This window comes from Sinohyriopsis cumingii, chromosome 3, assembly GCF_028554795.1.
Source record: "Sinohyriopsis cumingii isolate HCF-2022 chromosome 3, ASM2855479v2, whole genome shotgun sequence".
NCBI classification, from domain to species: Eukaryota; Metazoa; Mollusca; class Bivalvia; order Unionida; family Unionidae; genus Sinohyriopsis; species Sinohyriopsis cumingii.
In genome coordinates this window covers 68,819,099-68,844,377 of record NC_142963.1, presented here as the reverse complement: position 1 = coordinate 68,844,377, position 25,279 = coordinate 68,819,099, and the positions used below count along the sequence as shown (strand labels likewise).

Genomic DNA, 25,279 nt, shown 5'->3' with positions numbered 1-25,279 from the left:
CATTTGTTTTGTTTCATTTCTTTGTCCAAAGAAAACTTAACCTTTGCACATTGACCAAAAGAAACTTGCTGCAATGACCACAAATATTAACTACATGATTACTTTTGCAAAATCCAGATATACCTCATCTCCCAGCTTACAAGTCTGTATGAAGTTGAATTTACAAATTTTCCATCCTTATTAGACCTGCTAAATCTTGTCATTTTGCTACAAGACTTGAAAATTGGGGATTAAAAAAAAGTATGGATAAGTCAATCAAAAACTATTTTGGTCATCTGTATTTGATTTTAGTCTGGGTGTCATTAATGTTAGTGCAATTAGGGAACCAGACTAAGTTTTCAGATCTTTAGTAGATTCTTTAAACAACATGTAATTCTTCATGTGAAAATGTCTGCTTGAGCAAACTGTTGATTGTACAATTTTTACAAATGGCATCCAGCAAGCATTGAAGACTAAATGGAAATTAAGAACAAAATGGAGTATTCAAATTATTGTGAATAAAAGCAGTAAGTGACACAATTATTGGATATTGTATGTCAATGTGAGCATGTCTCGTGGTGGGAGATGTGTTTGTTATTGTGTGAAATGGATAAAACCACCAAAACTTGTAAAGTTAAGAAAAAGCAACAAAACTTTGAGCTACATAGTTTGTGCAACTTGGTAGGGAAGAAAGGGGGCAACTAATTCTATCTTCAAGAGATGGATTTACAATTAAGTCTATCCATGGTGGTCATTTTCAAATCTAGTTGGGCAAATTCCATCAACCTCTTGCACCTATATTCTAGTTAAGTATATCATGCCAGCTTAAGATGTTGAACTAAACCAGAATTCCACCTTGTACAAACTTGTCCTTCTCTGGAAGTTTAAAGAAATCGTTGAAACTAAAATTGAGCTTTGATTTCAACCCTTCCCAAATAGTGATCATCAGAACATCACTGCCAAATGAATTAAAATTTGAGTCGTACTATCAAAATTGTACATCACACTTTGGGGAACAAAATATAATAACTTGATGCACATAATTAAGTTGCTGGTTATGGCCTTATCATGAAATTATGGATGTTAGAAGTTGTGAATTTGTTTTAAAAAAGGGCCAATTTTGTGATAATTTCTTTATTTTTCCGCTCCAGAATCCTAATGTAACCTTTTTAATTTGTAATGCACACTCCAAATCTATTTCTGAAGTAAAAATAGTTACAGGTGAAGATGTGACAGTTTTTAGTAAGGTGATGTACAGTAGTAATTGAAATGGTACAATTGCAACCAGAGGATAGGTATTCTGACTGAACAATACCATTTATGCTTGCAGATGCAGGAGCTTCTGTAGCTTTCAAAACACTAGTAGTTATAAACCTCTTGTATCTTGAGATGATTCAGTTAGGATCTCTGATTGTTTTTAAATATCACTGTTTATACAAGTCTTTTGCAAATATAGACTGGCAAATTTATATTGATATTTCATTAGTCATTCTTGCCTGGTCATCGCAGAGAACAAATTACGAGGCATCTCTTAAATCTGGAGGATTTGAATGGACAATTTCATAGTGTGTAATAGATTCTATGATGCAAAAATGTTTTATCATGACCTCGACAACAATTGATCATTTTAAAATAAAGGTGGAACTTGTTGACGTGATTGCTATAATTTTTGAAGCAAGGTCAGGATTCGTATCAACACCTGGTGTTTATAAACTAAATCGTGGGCAAACTATTTTCTGAAAAAATATCTGTAGTGAATAAATTTACATTATAATACCATGTAATGCATTTTTTTTTTTTTATACTTGCAAACATTAAATCGAAATATCGGGGCATATTTGAAGATACTAAACCAGAATGTACTGTACTTGATGACCTACGAAATTTATTGTACAGTATCTCGCGGTACTATAATGATGTAAAACAACAAATTGATACAGTACATTTAAATATGGTTATATCTGATCTTGAGCTTGTCAACTGGGTTATTTATAACTGAATTATTATTAAACGAAATGTCAACACGCCAAACCGGAAACTTAAAAATTGAATATAGACATTAAAAAAATTATTTCTCCTTTATTATAAAATAACTTTATCATCAATGAATATTTTCCTAATATTCAACCACCAGCAATTATTCTTAAACATAAAAATAATTGGTACGATGGTGGCCGTTGTGCTTCGCCAGGAATTGTAAATATAAAACAATCGGTCAATCTTGTAAAATCCAGTTGGGCTTAACAAGGATATATTTTATACAAGTACCTCCAGGGTATTTGATTGTTAGAACCCATCAATTCGGTTTATTTGCTATGTTATAAACTGCTGTTATCATGGATGCATTTAAAGCTTACTGACCAAGTCAGACATTTACTTGATTAGCAAAGTGAAGTTTTTTTAATAAATGTTTGTGCTTAATTTTTTAATTTTACTTTTCTTCCATATTTACTTTCCAATGTTTAATGTCCATATTTACCATTTTTAGAGGCCTCATATTGGGTAAATATGTACTTCACTTTTTCTACCTTTACTGTTTACTTTTCCTTCCATCTTTATTTAATTGTTTTAAATTAAATTTATGCCACGGACCCCCACATATCTATCTCCAGGCAATGAAAAAAAAAATTGGGTGGAAATGAATTTCCACCTAAAATTGCAAAAACATTTCATATTGGTTTTAAATTGTCTGTATAAAATATTGACAAAATCATTTTTAAAAAAATAATTCCCGCCGGTAGCGCTGGGATAACCAAGTGTAAAGATTTTGCTGTGAAAATTGAGAAGATAGAAAAAAAGCTGTTAATATTTTAAAACGTGGAATTACAAAGAATAATACAAAACATTTATATGATGAAATGTATACCGCAAATAAATAGCGTGAAATAATGTGATATTAATTCCAGAAAAAAAAGAATTTGATGAAGCCATTAATCTTATAGAAAATGAAAATAGTAAAAGATTAACATGACTAAAAATGCGCTGCAAATAAAAATCTTGGTAAAATTATCCAAATTTACTGTTAGAAATCACTAACTGACAAATTTATTAATCTTGTAGAAGAAAAAAATAAGTGATCAAAAATAAAATTATCCTGTATGAATGCTTAAATAAAGAATCAGATGAGGCAATTATTGTAGAACAAAGAAAGAAATTATACAATAAAATATAATCATATTTGACATCCACTAAAGATATTAACGTGGCTCAATTTCTTGAGGATATTCTTAATAATCCTCCACCTAGGAGAGAAAAATTGAATCTTCCAAAATACTTTTTTAATATTGCTGCAGGATAAGTATTTTTGTTTCTTCCTTGTATTCGTAAGATAATATTTTTTAACAGGCCTAATTGCACGAACAAGAGGGGTGAATTTAGGAACATCTTCCACTGATATATAAATGATTTTTCATTACATTGTCAGGTAATTTGAAGATAAGATATTCATTTGATAATAAACATTTATCATATTGTTGTGATGCATTTAATGAGTTAAATTAACCTTTAATATATTCAGGATTAAGTATATCATGGGGTTTTATCAACCTTATTATTGTTGAGTGTTAATTTTAACAATCCTAAAGATATTAATTTTTCAACTTCACTTATACTACCGCTAATATTTTCTTGGTTCATTTATTATATTCAAACATTTAATTGCTTGAATATGATAGATAATATAATATTAATAATTTTAACAATATTTATTAATGATTCTGCTTTGTCTTTGACAAGGATGAGATTTAGTCAAAATTCATCCATTTTGATTGTTTTTTTTCGATGGATTAAATACCCTTCTAGAATTTGAAATGTAGTTAGCTTGCAAAATCATTTAAAAGATAATAGGTAAAAAATATTCTATTATTCTGCAATAAGATCTGTTAAATAATTTTTTCATTGCAAAATGATTCTGAAATATTTATTAATGATTCTGCTTTGTCTTTGACAAAGTTGAGATTTAGTCAGTGTTCACCTATTTTAGTTGACTTTACAGCTAGTAACTGAATTTTGTATTTTCGACCCTTCAAGAATTTGAAATGTAACTGATTTTTTTAAAACTAAAATTGATGAATATTGACTAAATTTCAAACCTTGTCAAAGACAAAACAATCGTTAATAAATATTTCAGAATCTAAAAAATATCTGCAGAAATGCAACGATTTGACAAAAGAAAACAATTTCATTATATGAAAATTAAGCGTAATGAAATGATATCCACGTATTGTATTTTTTGAAAATTCTAGATAAAATCTTCTGTCAGCACCATATTTTACCGAACATTGTTTACTATTGAAGTAACTAGCAGCTGCACACATTGATTGAAATGTAATTTCACTAATTTCAATTACTGCAATAACTGGTTTGTTAATTTTCTTAAATTTACGTTTTTAACATTTTTACAATTTTGACTGAGTGACAGCTCTCAGATTGGATAAAATATTATCTCTTGGATTTGAATTAATGTGATCAATTACAAGACCTTTTTCAATTAATCCATTAAAACATTCACAAATAAATCTATGAGAAAGATACACTTTATTTTTAATCCTGAGAGTAAAATAAGCAGTGTTAATGATTACATTCATTGATACTGCTTATTGTTAATTTTGTCGTTTTAATTTACAATTTCTAACGATTCCATTTCGAGATGCTTCATATTCCTTAATGTGTGTTTTACAAATTCTTCATTTTCCGTTACTATGATAATGGGATATCTGGAAATTTCTCCATATAATCCTCGACACGGTCAATAACATAATTATTATATGGACGAGTTTTCATTTGAAATTGAAAAAGCTCTTTCTTACAGATTTGATATTGATAAAAGAACTTCTAATTTACAAAGACGATTTCTAGCTGATCCAGCAAGTGATGATCTTATTAAAATTATTCATGACGCCAAGAAAGGATTTTGCATCTCGTGTGGACAACATTCAAAATTATACACGACACTGGAAGTGTTGTTCATGCTACAATTAATGACAAACGAGCAGTGACGATTATTAATTATCTGGATGATCAAACATTTTTTTTAAAGTAAAATTTATTGAGGAGTCAGATGGTACTTGGATTATCCGTGACAAGCGTGATTCCATCCTTCCCAATGAAAGAAAAATTGTTACATTAAATACAAATTCCAAACCGGGAGTAATGACAGGAATTGATAAATTGTATTATAAACAGGCGTATCCAATAAATATAGTTATTTATGTGATATTTTCGATGAATGACAAAACCTAATGTTGGCAATCGTATACCAATGAAATTCTCATTACTGACAAATCAAGCAAAGATAAATTGTGTTGCAGAACGAGTCAAGGAACATTTTACAAGTGCGATACGTGGACACGGCTTAACGGTTTTAAGATTTTAAAAAAATGAATGGGCAAAAATAGTTAAAAATACTGGAGCGTTATCAAAGATGTTGCTGAACTGGAAAAGAAACTAAGATTCCCAATAATGCTGATGGCATTAACCGTTGAGATTTTATACGATTTGAAATATAAAAATGGATCTCCGATAAAAACAAAATTATCGATAATGCGCATGTGTGGACATCTGCAGTGATACTTTTTCCACGAGATCGAACTGTTAAGTTATATAACAGTGATATGTTTAATTTTATCGGAAATATCAATAAAAGCGATTCTGTGGCTGTTTCAAAGTTCTAATGATGGAAAATTATATCAGTTTGTGCGACCTAATGGAGTTATTTATCGAATAGAATCGCTCCATCAAGAAATGAACAATCTTGCATTGAAATATACCTATGACGATGTTGAACAATTACTGAGTATTTGTTTTATCATTCCATCAGTTGCTGATCATTTTGTTCGGAAGGAAAATTAATGGAAACCAACACGATTGGAATTTGTTGCAGAAATACAACGTAATTGTGTGGAATACGGACACTGCGATCGAAATATATTGTCGCACTACTTTGAACTGTGTTGACATGATTGTTTTAACACCTACACATAAAATCTCGTACTTATCATAGCTTTTTCTGATGGAAGGGAGATACATGGACGTCTGAACGAATGGGTGAAACATATATTCCAAAAATTGTTATTTGAGACGAAATATGTACCGTTTCATTAGAAACATTAAACAATTTCCTGATTGGTTGTTTTGGTTCCCGTCAATGTTGTTGAGGATGCATTAATGATGGATAACTCCGTGGACTCTAGGATATGCTATAACAATTCATTCGTCAGAAAGATTAACTATTTCAGAGACACATAATTGGATTGTTGATGATCGTACTGAACGGTCAAATTTAGTTTTTCTTGCAGTATCTCGAGTTAGAAGAATATCTCAGTTGCGGAGAATTATCATAAATTGTACAACTCAGGAAGTCAACAATAACGAAATTCTTGACAGTGATACAGTAGAAAAAAATTGGTTAGTTATAAAAGATGTGACAAAAAATAAATGCAACATTGACCTTAATGTTGAATTTATTATGACGCTGAGACAACAACAGAATAATCATTGTGCAATTTGTAACACAGCATTGTTATGGAAATATTCAAATAATAATCCAAAACAGTTTACCTTAGATAGAATTAATAGCAGTCTTGGTCACATACTCGAAAATGTGATGCTGACCTGCCTTGAATGTAATCGACGTCGAGATGCCAGTTTAAAAAAGTGAATGCGGTGGTAACTGAGTATATTCAGGAATTACTTGTAATTATTTACATACAATCCACCTTAAGGAGCAGTTTCATCTAGCCTGTAAATGCAGGCCTGCCCGTGGATCTTAACACGCTCGAGATTTTATGTTTCATAATACTCCATATAGGATCAGTTGCTCTTTTTTTTTTTACCACCTTCAAGTTCACCAGGTTCATATAAATATCTTACAGTCACATTACCTAGTACTGGTTGTTTTGAAAAGTTACATTGTTGTATTGGTATGTTTATTTGTGATTAGTGGGTTTCATAGAAATTGCACGAGTAATTTCATTATTTAATGCAGCTATCACACTTGGTAATCTTGCAGATCTTTTGTCTTTCTGAATTATTTACTCCACATATTGATATCCAAATAATCTCTCAGCAAGTGTTCGATTAAATTGTTCAACAATTGCCCGATCACGATGAATTGCAGTATGTCCTCGTCTAATTTTGACGTTATGTTTTTTTATCAGAGATGATACTGCAACCAAAAAATTCCTTGCCAGGATTTAACCTGTAGTAACTGCGCACATTGCAAAGGTCCTCGTTGATAAATTCGTTCAAAAGCATATGCAACGTCAGTTACTGTTTTAGTTGATAATGGTTCTGGTTCTTTATATCTACTTGCAACGTCAACGACAGTTAAAGCATATTTGTATGTACGTGATTGACGTCTACCAATTTTAACGGCATTGTGTGGTAAAAACAAAATATCTGCTTGATGAACTAGGAGTGCTGACATAAAAATGTGCATACTGAATTCGTTTAAATGGTGGTAGTTAATTTGCCATATTGCCTGTCGTGCTAACCAATTTGCAGCAACAGAACGTGTAACATTTGCTGTATCAGCTAGTTTACTAATCGCTGCTCTACCCCACAAATATCCTCTTGGGCTATAATAAATCAGTTCCATTATTTTAATAGTCAGTTGATTAATTACCGGCCCCTAGCACTAGTTTACCTTTCAACGCAGATTTTACTAAGAAGCTAGCATGCTATTCTCTGAGATTTTTAAAAAAAATGGAATTTATCGAGTGAATCAACTTCACATCTGCAATATGTCGTCATTGTAAATTTTGATATGTATACGCTACATCATGGACATGGAACGCTTGATCAATCGCATTTATTGGATACTCTCCAGGCCTTGACTGATCTAGCTCGTCAAGTTGGTTTCCGGGACCACATTAATTATATCCAGAAAGATGTTTTTCTCCTTGATACTTAGCCCATGGAGCTCCTGGTAATTTTCCTAATGAAGCTGTGATATCACCACCTATTTTACTTGTCTTGTCGATGGAGATAAATCTGTATTTTTTATACAACATTTTATATAATTACCTTTAAGTGCATATTTACGATTTTTGTAATTATTGTTGTTACTACACTGGGGGATTAAATTCTCTACATCGAACCTGAGATAAATTCATATTATTTATTTTATTTGTACAATATGGATATCACTGATTTCTCAGTAATACGAAGCTAGAGGAGGAAGGACATCATGCAGCGCTACCAAAATATATCGGAGCAATTATGATAGGACCATCTGGATCTGGTAAAACGCAATTGTTGCTTAACATGATAATGAGATGGCTCAAACGGGACAAGTTATATTTAGTAGCACCAGCTGTACATGATCAGAGATGATGTAAAGTTTTTAAAGATTTCAATTAAAATACAAAATTGTTGGACAAAGATGGTATTGTTGATATTTTATCACTGATATTGATGAAGCTCCATCTGTAGATGACCTCGATGGATTTATTAATAATCTCTAAGTATACGATGATGTGGTGCTGGGTAAACAATCAAATCCAGCCTGGATATTTTCTCAAGGCAGGCACAAAAACACAGATGTTATATATGTTACTCAGCGTCGTACACAAATACCTAAGGTGATCAGAGATGACTGTAGTATTTTAATTGTGTTTAATGGAGTTGATACACATACTCAGCGAAACATTCATCATACTTGGTTTTCGGGAGATATGGATATGATTAAATTTTTTAAAAAATTCTTTTCAAAAGCACAATCACTCCACACGGATTTATTACAGTAAATTTGCATGGTTCTCAATCACGATATCGTGTAGGTCTTGATAAAATCTCCTGTTAAAGAAGAGCGGCAGAGGGGGGCGAGGACAGCAATGAGGTGTCCATTTTCAGAACTATACATTTAGAACTCGATTTTTTTCCATTTCTTTTACAATGAACAATTCAAAATTGACAGAATTCACCGGAGACATTTTAGAAATAGAAAACTTCTAACATTTGTGGGGTTCGTGCCCTCCACGTTTTAGATTTCATTTCAAAATAATAAAATAAAATAGAAACAAACAGTCATACTTATCAGTATACTGTTATTAAAGGATATACAATATATCAATTTAAATTATACAATTTTATATTGTGCATTGGCATTAAGTCCATTAGGATACAAAGTATCTAACTTATGAATCCAATAAGTTTCTTTTATGAGTCTATTCATGTCACCATGCACAATATCTACTGGCATGAAAGAAAAATCAAGTAGAGAGTGATTATTTGTGTTAAAGTGTGTTGAAATATTAGAGGAAAACTGAGGATCTCTATAATTTTTTATATGAAAGCAATGATTATTCATTCTCTTAGAAACTTGTTGAAGTGTTTGTCCAACATATTGCATGCTACATTGTTCACAGGTTATTAAATAAATCACATCAGTTGATATGCAGTTAGTGTTATCACGTAGAGAAAATACCTCTTTTGTATTAGCACTACTGAAAGAAGTACTTTCTCTTATGTTCACACATTGAGAGCACCGTTGTCTGTTACATTTAGATGACGAAAAGTGTGTTTTTTATTTTCTGTCTGTTTAGTTCTAATTAAAAAATCTTGCAAATTCTTGGGTCTCCTATAAGCGAGAATTGGTTTCATTTTGTAAAGTGATTTTACGCTGGTTTTATTGGATAAATTTAGGAGACTATAATATTTATTAACTATACGACCTATATTAGGTAATGAAGGATTATATTGTATTGTGAAAGGAATCACATCTCTATTTTACATTCTGCTGTCTTTAAAGCCTCATGTTGAGTAAGATTACTGGCTTTGTTCAGTGCAGAATCAATTAAGTATGTAGGATAATTTATATTTTGTAAATATGTTCGTAATTTATTCAAAGAATTTTGTAATTGACAATCATCTGAAATAATGCGTCGGTATCTTTTGGCCTGGCTATATGGTATACCGTTTTTACATGACATGGGTTGACATGAAGAATATTCCACATATTGGTGGGTATTAGTTTCCTTGATATGAATATTTGTAGAGGTAGTGTTATCAATATTTTTTATAACATTTACATCTAAAAATGAAACATGCGTACTAGATGCAGTATAAGTAAATTTCATCGTCGGGTAAAAATGATTTAGGCGATCAATACATTTTGTTCAGTTCTTCATTTGAATGGTTCCAGATCATAAATATGTCATCTAAAAATCTGAACCAAACAGATGGATTAAACTTTACGTTTTGAAGAAAATCTTTTTCTAATTTACCCATGAAAAGGGAAGCATATGAAGGAGCCATAGGACTACCCATTGCCGTACCAATTATTGGTATGTAATTCATATTATTAAATTGAAAATAATTGTTTTCCGAGATAAGTTTTATTATTTTACAAATATCGTCACTAGATAGTGTGCTATTATTAGGATTGTTATCAATAAAATATTTACACGCTTCAATACCATCTGCATGCGGAATGTTGGTATATAGTGATGTCACATCTAATGATAAAAGGATTGAGTTATCAGATAGCTGTGGGATAGACTTCAACTTTTTAATGAAATCAGTAGTATATTTAATGTATGAAGGAAGTGATTTCATTAAAGGTTGTAAAACTATCAATAAATTTGGATAGGTTTTCAGTATATGAATTATAACCTGATATAATGGTCGTCCTGTATAATTTAAAGGTAAATTATGGTCAGGATTTTTATGAATTTTGGGTAATATGTAGAATTGAGGTGTACGTATGTTTAGAGGGAAAGTATCAAATTCCTCAAATACGGAATTATTATTTTTAGCAATCTCATTAATGCATGTTGAAATTTTTTATTTAATTCCTATTGACGGGTTTTTGTTAATATGTTTGTAGTATTTTTCATCATTTGATTGACGCTCAACTTCTTTAACATAATCTTCTTGATTCATAAAAATAATAGTGTTTGATTTATCAGCCTTTTTAATAACTATACTGTCATCATTCATTAGATTATATAAAGACTTAAATTTGTCCTTAGAAATATTACTATGATATAGCTTTTTATGATTATCAGTTAATATCTCTTTTGTGATCACGTCAATATAAAAATCTAAATATGAATCACGTCCACTAGGTGATGTAAAAGATGATTTAATTGTGTTAAAATAACCCAGCTTTTTAGAATGAAAAGAAACTGATTCACACTCTGAATTGTTGTATGCTTTATCATTCAAAAATTCTTTTAATTTAAGGCGTCTAGAAAAATTTAAAATTTCTTCAGCTAATTTAATTTTATCGTGACAATTTGGTTTGGGACAAAATTTTAGCCCTTTGCCTAACAGTATATAGTCATTATCAGTTAAATTTTCTACGTGAGAGGTTTAACACTGTTTCTTTACCTCTCTTAATTTGTTTTCCTCGCTTTATTTCTTTTTTCCACTCTCTTCTACTTTTGAATCCGTGGAATCTCCTATTCCTTTGTCTTGTGATGTCGTCTCTATCAGCCCTTGTAAAATCTTTATCAGGTTTGTCAGTGTCTTTCTCATGGTCACTGTTTCTGATTTCCCCCGTTTTACGGCTTCTGCGTATGTCTTTTTTGTTGTGCCCTGGGGAGTCAAGTTTTTTCGCTGTTGTTCATCCTGTTGATTCTTGTTTGAATTTACAAAATTATTATTTATGTTCACTCTTTGGTTTAATGAAGTTTTGAGAGGTGCTATATGTGTAATACTGTTCCTTGCTCTAGTTTCTTTGGGTTTTGAATACTTCCTTTCTTGATGTTCATTACTCTTTTGTTGTGATGATTTGCTCCTTTTATGCTGCTGTTGATTCTGTTGTTGTGATGATTTGCTGTTTTTCTGCTGCTGTCTTTTCGGTTGTTGATGGATTATATGTTATTCTCCAGTTTTTTAAACTTTTTTATTTTTCTCTTCCTCACTCTTTCGTAAATTGTTCAGTTTTTCATTTTGATTCAGAAGTATATAATTTTTCGTGGATTCTGTTTTTTGATATACTTCTTGGTTAAAACTGAAAAGGCTTTGCCCATCTAGTTTCTTACTCAGTTCATCCCTAACATTTTCCATCTGTTTTCCCACGTTTTGTGATATTTTTTGTTGCTCTTCTGCTAATCTCTCACTAATATTTAGCAAGACTTATGTAACAGACTGTCGATAGAATTTTGGAAATCTTCATTTCCGCTTCCAATATATATCTGTAGTTTCAGTCGTAAATCTGATGGAACGATCCCCTCCTCAACACATTTGTTCAAGAAACTGCTGTGAAGGCTGCTTTTCATTTGATTTTTTCGGATAGTTTTAGTATTTGATATTTCAAAGACGTCATTACTCTCGGCTGATCATAATTTGATGCCATTATGTTGTTGAAAAATATCAGAATTGTAATAAAGAACAACACAAACGCCGAAAATTTCATTTCAGAAATAGGCACTTAGAAATCGATTTTTCTTCTTTTTTCCCCCTTCATTTCCTCTTGTAAGTTTCATTTTTACGAATGGTCAATACCTAACATTGCCTACTTTCGCCCCCCTCTGCTGTTAATAAACAATGCTCATTTATTTATCTTCGACAATAAACAAATGGTTGTCAATATTAGTCTTGATATAAAAAGATCATACAATGGTTTAATTATACATCTTTCATACTGTTACAAGTGAATGCCAGAACATGTGTTAATATTTAATTTCCTTTGGATAAAAGCTTCCATGACTTGCTCAAAACTTTGGTTGTAGCTTAAAAACTTGATACCACATTGAGTGGCTTCTGTAACTGTGAAGATAGAATGTGTTACTTGGCTGTAATTAATCCCAAAGAACAAATGAGCGTTTTGCATTACGTTCTTTTAAAACTGTACTAGGTTTTTTTAAACAAATATTCGACATAAGAGACAAAATGCATCTCTTTTGTCAGGCATTTTCACTAAACGGTAGCCATAACACAATGATGGGGAACGACTCCAATGGTCTGCAAAGACCAGACGAGACCCACCCCCCAAAATAAAAAATACCCTTTGAAGTAGGGTGAAATTTCCTGGGTCGAAACGTCCATTGAAGGGGGGTGGGGTGAAATGTCTAGGGACAGAACGTATCTGAACCGGTACGAAAACGACGGAGTAGACTGGTCCCTTGACATGCCATTGATTATAGGACTAACGGCACTAATGGTATGGAAAAATGGGAACCAGCCTGGAAATGGGTGTATAAGGGTTTGGCTGACCAGGAGTGGTTAACAATGTAAACTGTGTTGTAGGAAAAAAAATCTTTTAAAAGCTTATCCTAGTTGTAAGTGATTTTTTTATAGAGACATTATATAATTGATGGAATTTCAGTCCTTTAACAGTCTCGAGTTTGGAACATTCATTACTAAAATTAGCACCTGACTCTTTGGTGAGGAATTGAAAGTACATGTTTCAAACACATGCAGGTCCCAAAAATGCCGCGGCTCATATCCTTTCCTCTACACAGAAGCTGACATTCAGGTTTCATCTATACTGATAAATATAGGTTTGATCATTAGCACTCAAACTTGTTTAAGTTATTGAATTTTTAATATCATGGTGTTTACATAGGTTTACTATGAGAACTGTATTAGTACCGTGAGTCCTATATGCAATAGCTTATAAATCTGGCCAGTAGTACAGGGAGGTAACTATTTGAACTGAAAGTAATCTCTAAAGAGTGATACTCCCTGGTAAGTTCGTCCTTTAACGAAAGGTTACACGCATGATTACTGTAATATATTTCCGGTTATACCAATCTCTTTTGTATTCTTTGGTTGTAATTATTTGAGATACTTATAAAATAATTTTCTAAACAGAAAGAGCGATATGGCTACATATTATAAAAGTTGCATATTGTGAAATATGAATTTGGTCACCTGTTTTCGATGTGTACCAAAAGCAATCGGGGCTATAGTGACAAAAATACCTTAGATTACCCCCATGACCCGTTCTGATATAGCACCCTCTCTATCATACTATATAAGAGAGAAAACCTATTTTTGCATATACCACTGTTCTGTAATTAAAGAAGGGAGGTATCATAAAGTCGCAAACATGGTATATGTAGCTCTTTTCACCGTTTGTTACATGAGCGCGGCGTTGTCCCGGAAGGCAAACTTCGGGAAAATCGCATGTTTCGGAGCCCATAACTTCAGTTTTGTACAATGCAGAATAGTCAAGATGGCTTGATGAATAGAAAAATATCTCAGGAGCAAAACAAACCATAGAGTATGGTTGTGTGTCTTTAAAGACAGAAATATCAAAAGGAAATCGAGGGTGATGGTAGTCCTACAATCAAAGACATAGCACATATTGTTTTTGTTTTAGCGCTTGACACCCACAACATAAATATCAGCGTCGAGGTCTTACATGTAGGACTAGGGTGATGGGTGGAACCAAGTATTTGGAAGTTTTGTACCTTCTCTCTTATATAGTATGGTAGAAAGGGTTCTATGTCAGAACGGGTCATGGGGGTAATCTAAAGTTATTTTATCACTCCATAAGATTTTTTTTACTTCAGATTATTGTTTTTGTTCCCCACAACATCAAGCTTGCGTTGAGCACCTGTGTACTAGTATAGGTGTTTTATCAAGAACAAAAAATTGCAAGTGATGTAAGTATTGCGAAAAAATCGTGCTATAAGAGTGATTTTACATGTATTCCGAAATGGTAGGGTGAACAAATAATATTAAAAAAACATCAACCAAATTAACTGCTAAATAATAATAAGAAGAAGAATAAATAATAATTGTTTCAAGAGGGTAACACACAGCGTGATCGAAACACTAATTAAACACTATCACGTATCCTGCAAAATAAAAAAATAAAATAGAACAGACTTTTTATTAAAACTCATCCACATTCCATAAATTCATCAGTTGATTTTAATCTCTTCTCACCCAACCACTTCACCTCCATTTCTTTGTGTGTGATGCATTAAACTCATGCCTGTCAACTCTCGTGCGGGGAGAAAAAATCTCCAGAATTTTGGGCTCGTTCCACGCCTACCTCCCAGTCATATACAGTAATATCTCCCAATTTTTGGTAGAGAACTCTAGATGTATGCAATTCACAGAAGCTATGTTCTTTATATCACCTATGAATATTATTTAAATGAAATAATTAATATCACACTACAAATTTGTTTTTCTTCACCAAGTAGAATGTTAAGTTTAAACATTATTCATGTAAATTTCAGACATTTTTTAAACCCTACAACAATACCATAGTCAAAAAATAAACCACAACAATAAAATTGTCACCAATTAGTTTAAATCAGATGAATGGTCACTGTGAATGCTGTGTATTTTTCTCTACAATCAAAATAGTATTTCCATTCCAACCAAAGAAACAAAGAAACTTGTACCAGTCAATACCTGTTATACCTGTACATACATACATATATATATATATATATATATATATATATATATATATATATATATATATATATATATATAGGTATTTGGGTTACCATGGTTAAATTAAAAGGAATGAAAATAAATATACCACACACTATTTGTTTCCCAAAAGTACTAATTTAGATTAAATATTTTATTTAGTAAACAGTATTATATGCCTTATGAGTTGACCCTAAGAAAATAAGGTGGGATGTAAAATGTGGGAATAACAGTTGCCACATGTTCGGTAACTTGTGACTGCAGATTTGAACTGTTAAAAAATGAAGTCGTAGGCATTGCAAGTTACAACAAAATAGGGCATAATTTATTTACCAATCAATTTTGATGCATACATACACCCACATTGTAGAACATGGTTTCTCTGCAGTATGTTGGAGGGACAGTCCTTCTCACAAGATAAATGCAATAATAAGAATTAATTGTTAATTAGTCACACTGGCTTTATTGCCTGTGCACTTAAGTCTGACCTGCAGCTATTGTGCAGTTTAGCCACAGCTGACCATAATATGAAAACTGGGCACATCCTGGGGGAAAATAAGGCGCGTCACAAGGAGAAAGGTCCATGCCATTTCACCTTTAAACAGGATTAGGCCAACATCCTTAAAATTTAATGGCTGACTACTATATATTCCCCACCCCCCTGCCCCCTGGAAAAGTTTATGCAGGTGCCCCTGTTGCCTCATTAGAGAATTTCATGCATATTGTGTCTGGAAGATCAGTCAGTAATTATTGAAACTGGCACTTAAAAAATGCTACGTAAAGACCTCTCAATTTTAATTCCCAAATCCTTTTTTTATTCTGTCAACCGGGGCCCTGAGTGGCCGAGTGGTCTAAAGCGCTTTCCGTTACGGATCACTTTCATCTCACCTCTGGCTGCTTGGGTTCGAGTCACGGATTCGGACAATGTGGGTATGTGAGAAAGCTTGCCAGTAGCTTCTCATGGGTCGGTGGTTCTTTCCGGGGTTTTCCCGGGTTCTTCCTGCACCATTAATACTGGCCGCCATGTATAGCCTATCGCATGCTGAAAAATGGCATTAAACCCCACAACAACAACAACAACAACAATTCTGTCAACCTACTTGGCTTTTGAAAAGTTTACAGGTATGCACTAGACCAACAAGTAGATCTCTGCTTTTGTTTTAGGTTACTGGTAGCTACCAGTTATCTCGGGGGGGAAAAACCCGAAGATCTACTTGTTGGTCTAACGCAAACAGATGAACTTCGAACTGTTGTTCAAAAAGGAATTTTTTCAACCATCCTTAAGCTCTTCATTATTTCTTTAAAAAATTAGGCGAATTTCATAATAACACTCCTGGAAACTGGAGATTTTGTTTGAAAAGTCAAATTCTGGGTGAAAAGTATCATTAGTTGCCACTGAGCTTAAATTACAATAAAGGGAGTCCATAATCATTGTTAAGTTTATTCAGACATGATACAAGTTGTGTGTCGATTTGAACACATAAGTTTGTGGTAGGTGATTGATTTTTGGACACTGAACCAGTTTAATTCTTTAAACAGCTGTGGGAATGTTGCTGTTGTTGTTGTTTTAGGGTTTAATGCCATTTTTCAGCACAAGATAGGCTATACATGGCAGCCAGTATAACTGGTGGAGGAAGAACCCTGGAAAACCCAGGGAAGAACCACCAACCCACGAGAAGCTACTGGCAGGCTTTCCCAATTACCCATGCTAGCCGAGCCTTGGACTCAAACCCACGCAGACAGAGGTGAGATGGCAGTGATCCATAACTGTGAGTGCTTTAGACCACTCGGCCACTCGGGGCCCCGGGATGTTGCACTGGTAATCTAGAATCATACATTTGCAGTTTTTGTTATTGCCTGCATTGTCCCAAATAGTACATAAGCATAGTCACAGCTCCAGTGTCCTAGTGGTTAGGGCATCTGCTTCAGATTCATGAGGTTGTGGGTTTGAACCCTGGCCAAGTCATACCTGAGACTTATAAAAATGGTAATAGCAGCTGCCTCGCTAGGCACTCAGCATTAAGAAGTTAGCGTTAGGACTGCATGACCTGGTATCAGGATAATGTGACTGGGTGGAACATTATGCTACATGTCTGCATCATGATGCCCCAGTACTCGATATCACTATAAACTGCCACACTGCAGACATTGTAGCAATATGACTGAAAAATTGTTAAAGCTATGTTAAAAATCCAAATCACACATACACACATAAGTATAGTCATTAACCATGCATATCAGTTGTAGAATAATTATCATGCTTTTAGAGGAAGGTAGGCAAGACAGGATAAATACTACAACATACATTTTGCATATGAATGGACCAGAACAAAGGTTGATCCTCATTAAATCCTAAAATGTTTTTATTGCTTTCATAATCCTTATTAACCTAACTGTTAACTGACACCTTAAGTGTGTCAGCATTATTGATTTATTTCACTGAACCAATTAAAATTATTTTTGATTTATTCAGGTTGATTCTCATATACATTATACACCAATTATTCCTATTCCTCAAGTCATCTTTTAGAGTTGTATTGGTGTTCCTCCAACATACTTCAGAGAAGCCATGTTCTACAATGCATTGTGTAATCTGAATGCATATCAGTTGTGACGTTATTTATTATTTAACAATAACTCCAGAAGGCAATCAATACTATTTATTAATTACAAGACATCAATACAGATGTGAAGCAGAGACAAGACTGCCTCGAGAGTATTTTTCCCCTAGATATTCAACCCTAGTAAAGGCATAACATAAACCAGCTTTTATCATATGTCATTTAGTTTAGTCAGGGATGGACCTGTTTCATAGAAGGGGTTAATCCTGGCTACTTTCAGAATGTCACTGAAAATGTGTTTAGGCTACAGTTAGTTACATGAGTAAGATATTGTGTGATGACATAGCAATTCTTACACCATCAGGAGCAGTAGAGTGCATCCAATTAGATCATTTGGGATTTTATTGACAGTTTTGTAATGGAAACCAAGGAATAACCACCATGCAGTTTGTGTTCAAGCATATTAGACATTATTAAAATCCATAAGTTAGGAAAGTTTTTGTCAGAAGTTTACCAGCAACAGATGAAAAATGATCATTACAGTTGTCAGTGGTGTCATATAAATCAGTGAACTCTTAATCATTGACAAGTCTTGAGATTTTAATGTATAAGGATTTATACTTCTGAGATGATTCCACAGTTCTTAAGTCCTATTACTGTTTTAATGGCATTCATAAAAAATTCCTATTTTTATTTTTTCACTTAGGCTATTGACATAGTTTTTCCATTTCTTATAGTTATGTGATTTTTTTTTATGAATGGAATTCCTATTTTTAATGTTTAATTCCATTTTACATAACGATGCAAATTCAAGATGGTTGATGCTTCTTTTTGATGCATTTATTTATAATATGGACATGATTATTCAGAACCTTCAAAGAACACTTCATAGCATGAAGTGTTTTACTGGGATTATAATACTTGTATTATGCATCAACAAATTGTTCACAAAGTCTTGTTAATCGAAATACTTAGATTTAGACCATATGACACTAACTGAATAGTGATCACTTATTGCATGTGAAGGTACAACAGCTTCCATAAGAAATTCAGGGTAAGTAGTATATGCATGATCAGAAAGTGAGATACTGGAAGCTGCTACACATTTCAGCTGATGAACCATTTGAGGAAGACTACATGCAGTAATCAAGCCAACCACTTGCTTGGTAAACAGTTCAGGCTATCCAAGTAAAGATCACCCAATAACATTGTATCATTGTTATACATCATGGCATCATATATTTACCTGAAGCTATTTAACAAGACACACTATGCATAAAGGATGTTAGTTAATTGTTGTTATGGGTTTAATGCCATTTTTCAGCACATTATATGCTTTACATGGTGGCCAGTTACTTGGTGGAGGAAGAACCCAGAAAAGCCCTTTGGAGAACCATTGACCAATGGCAGCTACTGGCAAGTTTTCTCACATACCTATGTTGGATGGGTCCATGCAGACAGAGGTGAGATGTTGGCGATATGTAAAGGCAAGCACCTTGGAAGCACTTGGGCCCCCAGGGCCCCTAAAGGATATTAGATGAAGGGTTTTCACATGTTAAGGATGAATTGCAAGCCAGACAGATTAAACATTATTAGTCTCAAATTCATATTTTCTAACATAATGAACATTTTCTGATATGTAGGTAACCCATCCTCCACAACAGGTGTTTGGAAATCTAGCACAGATATAAGACTGCAAGTGTTATCACAGTATTTTGACTTGAGGAAGGTTTCACACAAGCTGATATCAGGTCTGTCTTTTTTTATATGGACTAAATTTTATTTCATTAGTTTTTGGAAGTAAATGCTGGATACAAAGATAATTTGTATTTATACCATATTTACCTATTGAATGACCATACATATTTATTATTTCTTCATCAGAATTGTTGTAAAATTCATGCACCCTCAGGATTAAAATCTATGTTGGGCACTTGAACATAGTATATTATCAGTAAGATTGTTAGAGATATCAGTAAGAAAGGATATATCAGTTACATGTAAATAGCTTTCAAACCTGAGATCAAATGATGGGCTTCGAAGGAAGATAATCCCATTACACTTTGTATTATCAACATTATCATGTGATAAACTATTTACATCACATGAGAATACAAACTTGTCATTTTCCCATGACCTAAATAGGAGAGTTCAGCACTTTATAATAATTGTGGGAAAATAAGCTGACACTTCTTCGCCTGACCATAAATAGTAATAATCCTGAGAATGGTATTCAGTTTCAGAGTTATCATGGATGATTTTTAAAGTCACATTGAGACACATTCTTGTGACCTAGATCACCACAAGATATTCTAGTCTAAACTCATGTCTACATCTGCACTAAGTACCATGGTTAGTCTCTCCACACCTGTAGCATGGGCCATATATAGAGTGAAACCTTCTGCAGCCGTCAGCTATGGTCCTTCAACAGCAGTTGTTGTTTGTGGCAGTACTATAGCCTGTATCCATTAAATTTTCGCTCAGAATGGTGTGGATTCACACCCTTGTTGGATGGGGAACTGGACAAAGCATTTTTGTTGACTGGTTGTCCTGTTGGATTGATCTCAAATTAGAATTGCTTCAACATTATTCCAGTTATTGTTGAAATTTGTGCCTTTCTTAATCAGTTCAGCAGTAACAATTATTATGAGTCAATCACAAAACTGATAACTTTTAAGCTTAAACATAAAGTAATTATAAGCATATTCAACACCTTTGTGATGATGGCAGATCCTTCTTTTCCATTGTAATGCTGTGTATTGAATTATTGATATGCTGCTGCATTGTAACATTATACGGACATTTATGCATCGATTCCTACCATATATACTCACCTATAAGTGAAGTCAAACTGCAAACAATAAATATCCTAATCTGCCGTAGCATAATGCGCCTGCAGATCAGGGTCTGTGTTGTTTGGTTTACTCATTATTCCTAACAAACTGCATGGACCCAGATCTGTAAGCACGTTATGTTATGGCAGATCTGGGTCTGTGCAGTTTGCATTTGGACTTGTCTTATAAGCGAGTACATATGGTAGTTTGGACTCGTTTTGTTTCCATCCTCCCTTTCTTTCTTTCTTTCTTTCTTTATTTCCTTCTTACTCATATTTATTTCCTCCATCTATTAATCATCTAAATGTTAACTTTTGATAGCTGTTTCTTACTGGACATTTCACTTTTATGACTGAGGAAGAAAGCTCTCAGAGAACAGAAATTTGTCCTGTATTTTGATTCACATCAGTGATTCATTTTGTTCAGAAATTTGTTGTTCCTGTGCATTTGAAATTAAACTTTAAGATTAATGATTAAAAGGAACTAAGATTAAGATTAATGGAATTAAGATTTAGATACCCAATATATTAATCTGAGGGTTCACACAATTCATTGTTGTGAGTAATGATAATTATTTCTTATTTTTAAAATATTTACCTTTAGAAACTTTTTCTTCTTAAAAAATATAATTGTAAATTTATGATTAAATCCATTGAAATTATACATATTCCTTATTTTTCCATTTTGGTACCATGGCTGTGGTGGATAATGGATTTCTATGCACGTATTTTCCCTGGTGCAACACTATTTCGTCTAAGAATCATACATTTGTGCTCTCTTTTTATTTCAGGTAGTCAGTCTAAATGCCAATATTATGATGGTTTTAGGGACCTGAGATAATGGCTGGTAGAAGTTACCAAATTTTGAGGTTATTCAATATTCCTGCATTCAAAGAAAATCAAGTTTTCCTTAGAAAACTTTCTCAAATAGGTAATATATACCTGCAAACATTTAAATATTTATTTATTACATCACTGAAAGAGGCTGGCACATATCTCATGATCTGGCTTATATAGATTATGATTTACTAACCAAGGACTTGCCAACCCAAATGGTTCGACTGCAAGTTTTACTAAAATTACCATTAAATTACAGGCTTGCAGATTAATAACAAAAATATGGAAATATTTAGGTTTATTTCTTCTTCGATGTATAAAGTTTTATACTCATAAGGGGTGGATTTATCAACTTCTCAGATAGAAGGAATTGTAACTCATTTTCCAAAAGGCATTATGGATAAATTATTACCTTAGAATTGGAGGCCTACGTCTTTGCTAGATACAACATGTACCTATAAACTTACCTCCACAACTATTGTGAGCAGATCTAAGAGATTCGTACCAAACCTGATACACCCAGGTCAGATGGGATTCATTTCTGGTTGTTGGAGAAAAGATAAGAATTATTTATGATATAATGCAATATGCAGAAGAGAAGAATATCTGTTCTCCTCCTTGTTGTTTTAAAAAGGCTTTCATGGAAATTTACAGATACATGGTTCTTAATTTTTTTAATTTGGCAAAGTGGTGAAAAAATTAATAGAAATGTTTAATGGGATATAAAATTTTATGTCAATGTGATCAGTCTCATTCACAGTGGTTTCGTATTGAATGTGGCTGCAGGCACAGTGATCCCAAATTGCCATATATTTTCATTTTATATGCCAAGATTCTAGGACATATGTTTATACTAAATCCCATGATCAAAATTATTTTAAAAAATTGATAATGTAGAATGTTTTATCTCAATATGCAGATGATGCCTCTGTTATTTTAGGCGCCATTGAAATGTCGTTGAGACTTGCTCTAGATTCTTCTACGTGTTATGCAAATACCTCTGGCCTTAGCGTTAACATTAAAAAGATTTGAGCTGTTTGGTTTGGAAAAAATAAAAATAAGCTTTGCCAAATTTTTTTATTTAATTGGGTAGCATGTTCACACTGCACAGCTCTAAATTCACATCCAGTTTAAGAGAAATTATAAATTTAATTTATCAAGACAAAATTGAATAAATAAATCTTTTTATTATCTCAGAATGCTCCAAGAGAATTTTGACACTTTTAGAAAAATTACTGTCACAAAAAGTCTTGCTGTGTCCAAGATGAATCACTTGATTTGCATTATGAACAAATGTAATCAAATATTTTTAAATTTCTTATGAGTCAGATTGAATGATAAGATAAAAAGACATGTCTGTACTAAAGATTATTCTGAATGAGGATTTAAAATGATTACAATTAAAATGGTGGCATAAACATTATAAACAACCTTGATGCATAGACTTATTTAGGGTAGAGCTAAGTGGAAAGACTTGTTAATTCAAACACCTCCAAAAATATTAGATATTTTTGTTTTCAGAATTTGCATACAAAAGATTTCTAGTGGTTTGAAGAATGATTTTTATAACGATGTTTTAATCAGTTGATTTAAGCTTAAAGAATTAAACAAGCCTGAAGCCAGGCAGTAGTTTCTAGCTGAGCCAGTATGATTCATTTCTAATACTAAAGTCCGAGATTATTTCATTTTCTTTAAACATCTGTATGGTTGTTAAGAATATATACTATGGTATTTCACATACAATATTGATTTTTATTTATTTTAATTCTTTTTTTAAACAATTTATCCATGTGGAATAAACTTTTTTTTTTGCAACATGAGGGTATTTTAGTGGCTGTCAAAGAATATTTGAGATTATGAGAATTAGAAGCTTAGTTATTTTCTTTGATGAACAATGTTCTTTCTGCTACCATTACTCAGCAAAAGAAAGATTGTCTTTATAAATTTGTATTAAAATAATATATATCCAAAGGCACAAGACAAATGTAGATGTGCTGTAGATGAGTATTTTGACTGAAAAATCAAGTATTTATTGGTACATAAATACACAAAAGATACTTGTTTGAAATGGTTTCAATAGAAATTCCATCTACAAATGTTCTGTTTCACAAAATGAGAATTAGACAAGACAGGTTGTGTTCTTTTTATAGAGGAAGAGAGGAATCATTGTTTTTTTTAAATTCTATGATTGTGCTATCGTTTCTTTTTTTATATAAAAAAATGGATATGATTATTCAGGTGGCTGAAAGACACTTTAATCTGCCAAAGTTTTTCATGCAAAAGGCCCGCATGATTAAGTGTTTATTTAGAAGTGTCATCTAACAAAAGAAAACATGCTGAGGGCAGATGGAATAATCAGCCTCTTACAACGTTTAAACAGCCAGTGCAGAAGTACAAAAAAGCAATATTCAGATTATTTGGGAAAAGCAGAAAAGGCAGCAGTGCATGTTTATTGGACATCATCTAGTAATTGAGTATTATGTCAACTTGAGAGATCTAGCAAGAAGCCATTGCCCTCCTTGGAATTTGTAACTGCAGTTTCTGCAACTGAACTGGAATTCACTATGGTCTATGCATACTTTACAATGTTTTTAATAAGACATTTTGTTGCCATCACTGCATCAGAGCACACTTCTGAACTACAATATATGATATTTTGTTATACAATAGTAGTACATGATATTTCATTATATAATAGTATTACATATTATTTCATTATACAATAGTAGTTCATGATGTTTTATTATACAACAGTAGTAACATTTATTTCATTATATAATAGTGTTACCTGATATTTCATTATACAATACTAGTTCATGATGTTTTATTATACAATAGTAATACATTTTATTTCATTATAAAGTAGTACATGATATTTTGTTATATGATTGTGTTACATGATATTTCATTATACAACAGTATTACATGTTATTTTGTTACACAACAGTATTACATTAATTTGTACATTTTATTTCATTATGTAGTAGTAGTACATGATATTTAGTTATACACCTTACTGAAAATTGGACTAACCTAACAGAGAAATATATAAACTCCCCTATTTTGAAGGTCTTTCTTTGAGGTGGCAGGTCTGTATAAAATATTTTCAGTAAAATACCAGTACAATGAGTGTGAATTTTTGCTCTTAGCTAGTCATTATACTCTCAATTTATTAAAAACAATTTTTCAGTCAAGGATGCAGTTAACACTGCTACAAGCAGTAAGTCAAATGAAGTAGAGACAGTGTACAAGTCCATCATGAGGATTGTACCCCAGCCTGGTAAATGCTATCTCTTTATCTCTGCCTTCCACCTACACATGCACATACTGTATGCATACACATATTGTACACATACACATATTGTATGCATACACATATTGTACACATACACATACTGTCTGCATACACATGCTATACTAATTTACATACTGTACATATACACATACATATAATGTACACATACACATGCTGTACACATACACAAACTGTACACATACATGTACTGTACACATACTTTACCTTTGTAGAGGGGGCCCGAGTGGGCAGAATAGTCTAAAGCACAGTGTGTTACAGATCACTGCCATCTCACCTCTGTCTCGGATTCGGCCATTGTGGGTATGTGAGAAAGCTTGCCAATAGCTTCTCAAGGGTCGGTGGTTCTTTCCGGGGATTTCCTGGGTTCTTCCTCCACCATTAATACTGGTTGCCATGTATAGCCTG

The 25,279-nt window shown here is 32.8% G+C and overlaps 1 protein-coding gene across 2 annotated transcripts in view; it reads left to right on the top strand.

Annotated features, from left to right (window-relative positions):
• The first annotated feature begins 13,654 nt into the window (after positions 1-13,654).
• LOC149803043 (uncharacterized) overlaps positions 13,655-25,279 on the top strand; it is a 56,686-nt gene continuing 45,061 nt past the window's right edge. For both annotated transcript variants that reach the window (XR_016420122.1, XM_089952595.1), the window contains exons 1-4: positions 13,655-14,540; positions 19,532-19,639; positions 21,513-21,652; positions 24,749-24,838. Coding sequence is in view for 1 of the 2 variants with exons in the window: in XM_089952595.1 (XP_089808721.1) it covers positions 21,562-21,652; positions 24,749-24,838 (181 nt within the window). In the remaining variant the exon portion in view is untranslated. The remainder of the gene's footprint in view (positions 14,541-19,531; positions 19,640-21,512; positions 21,653-24,748; positions 24,839-25,279) is intronic.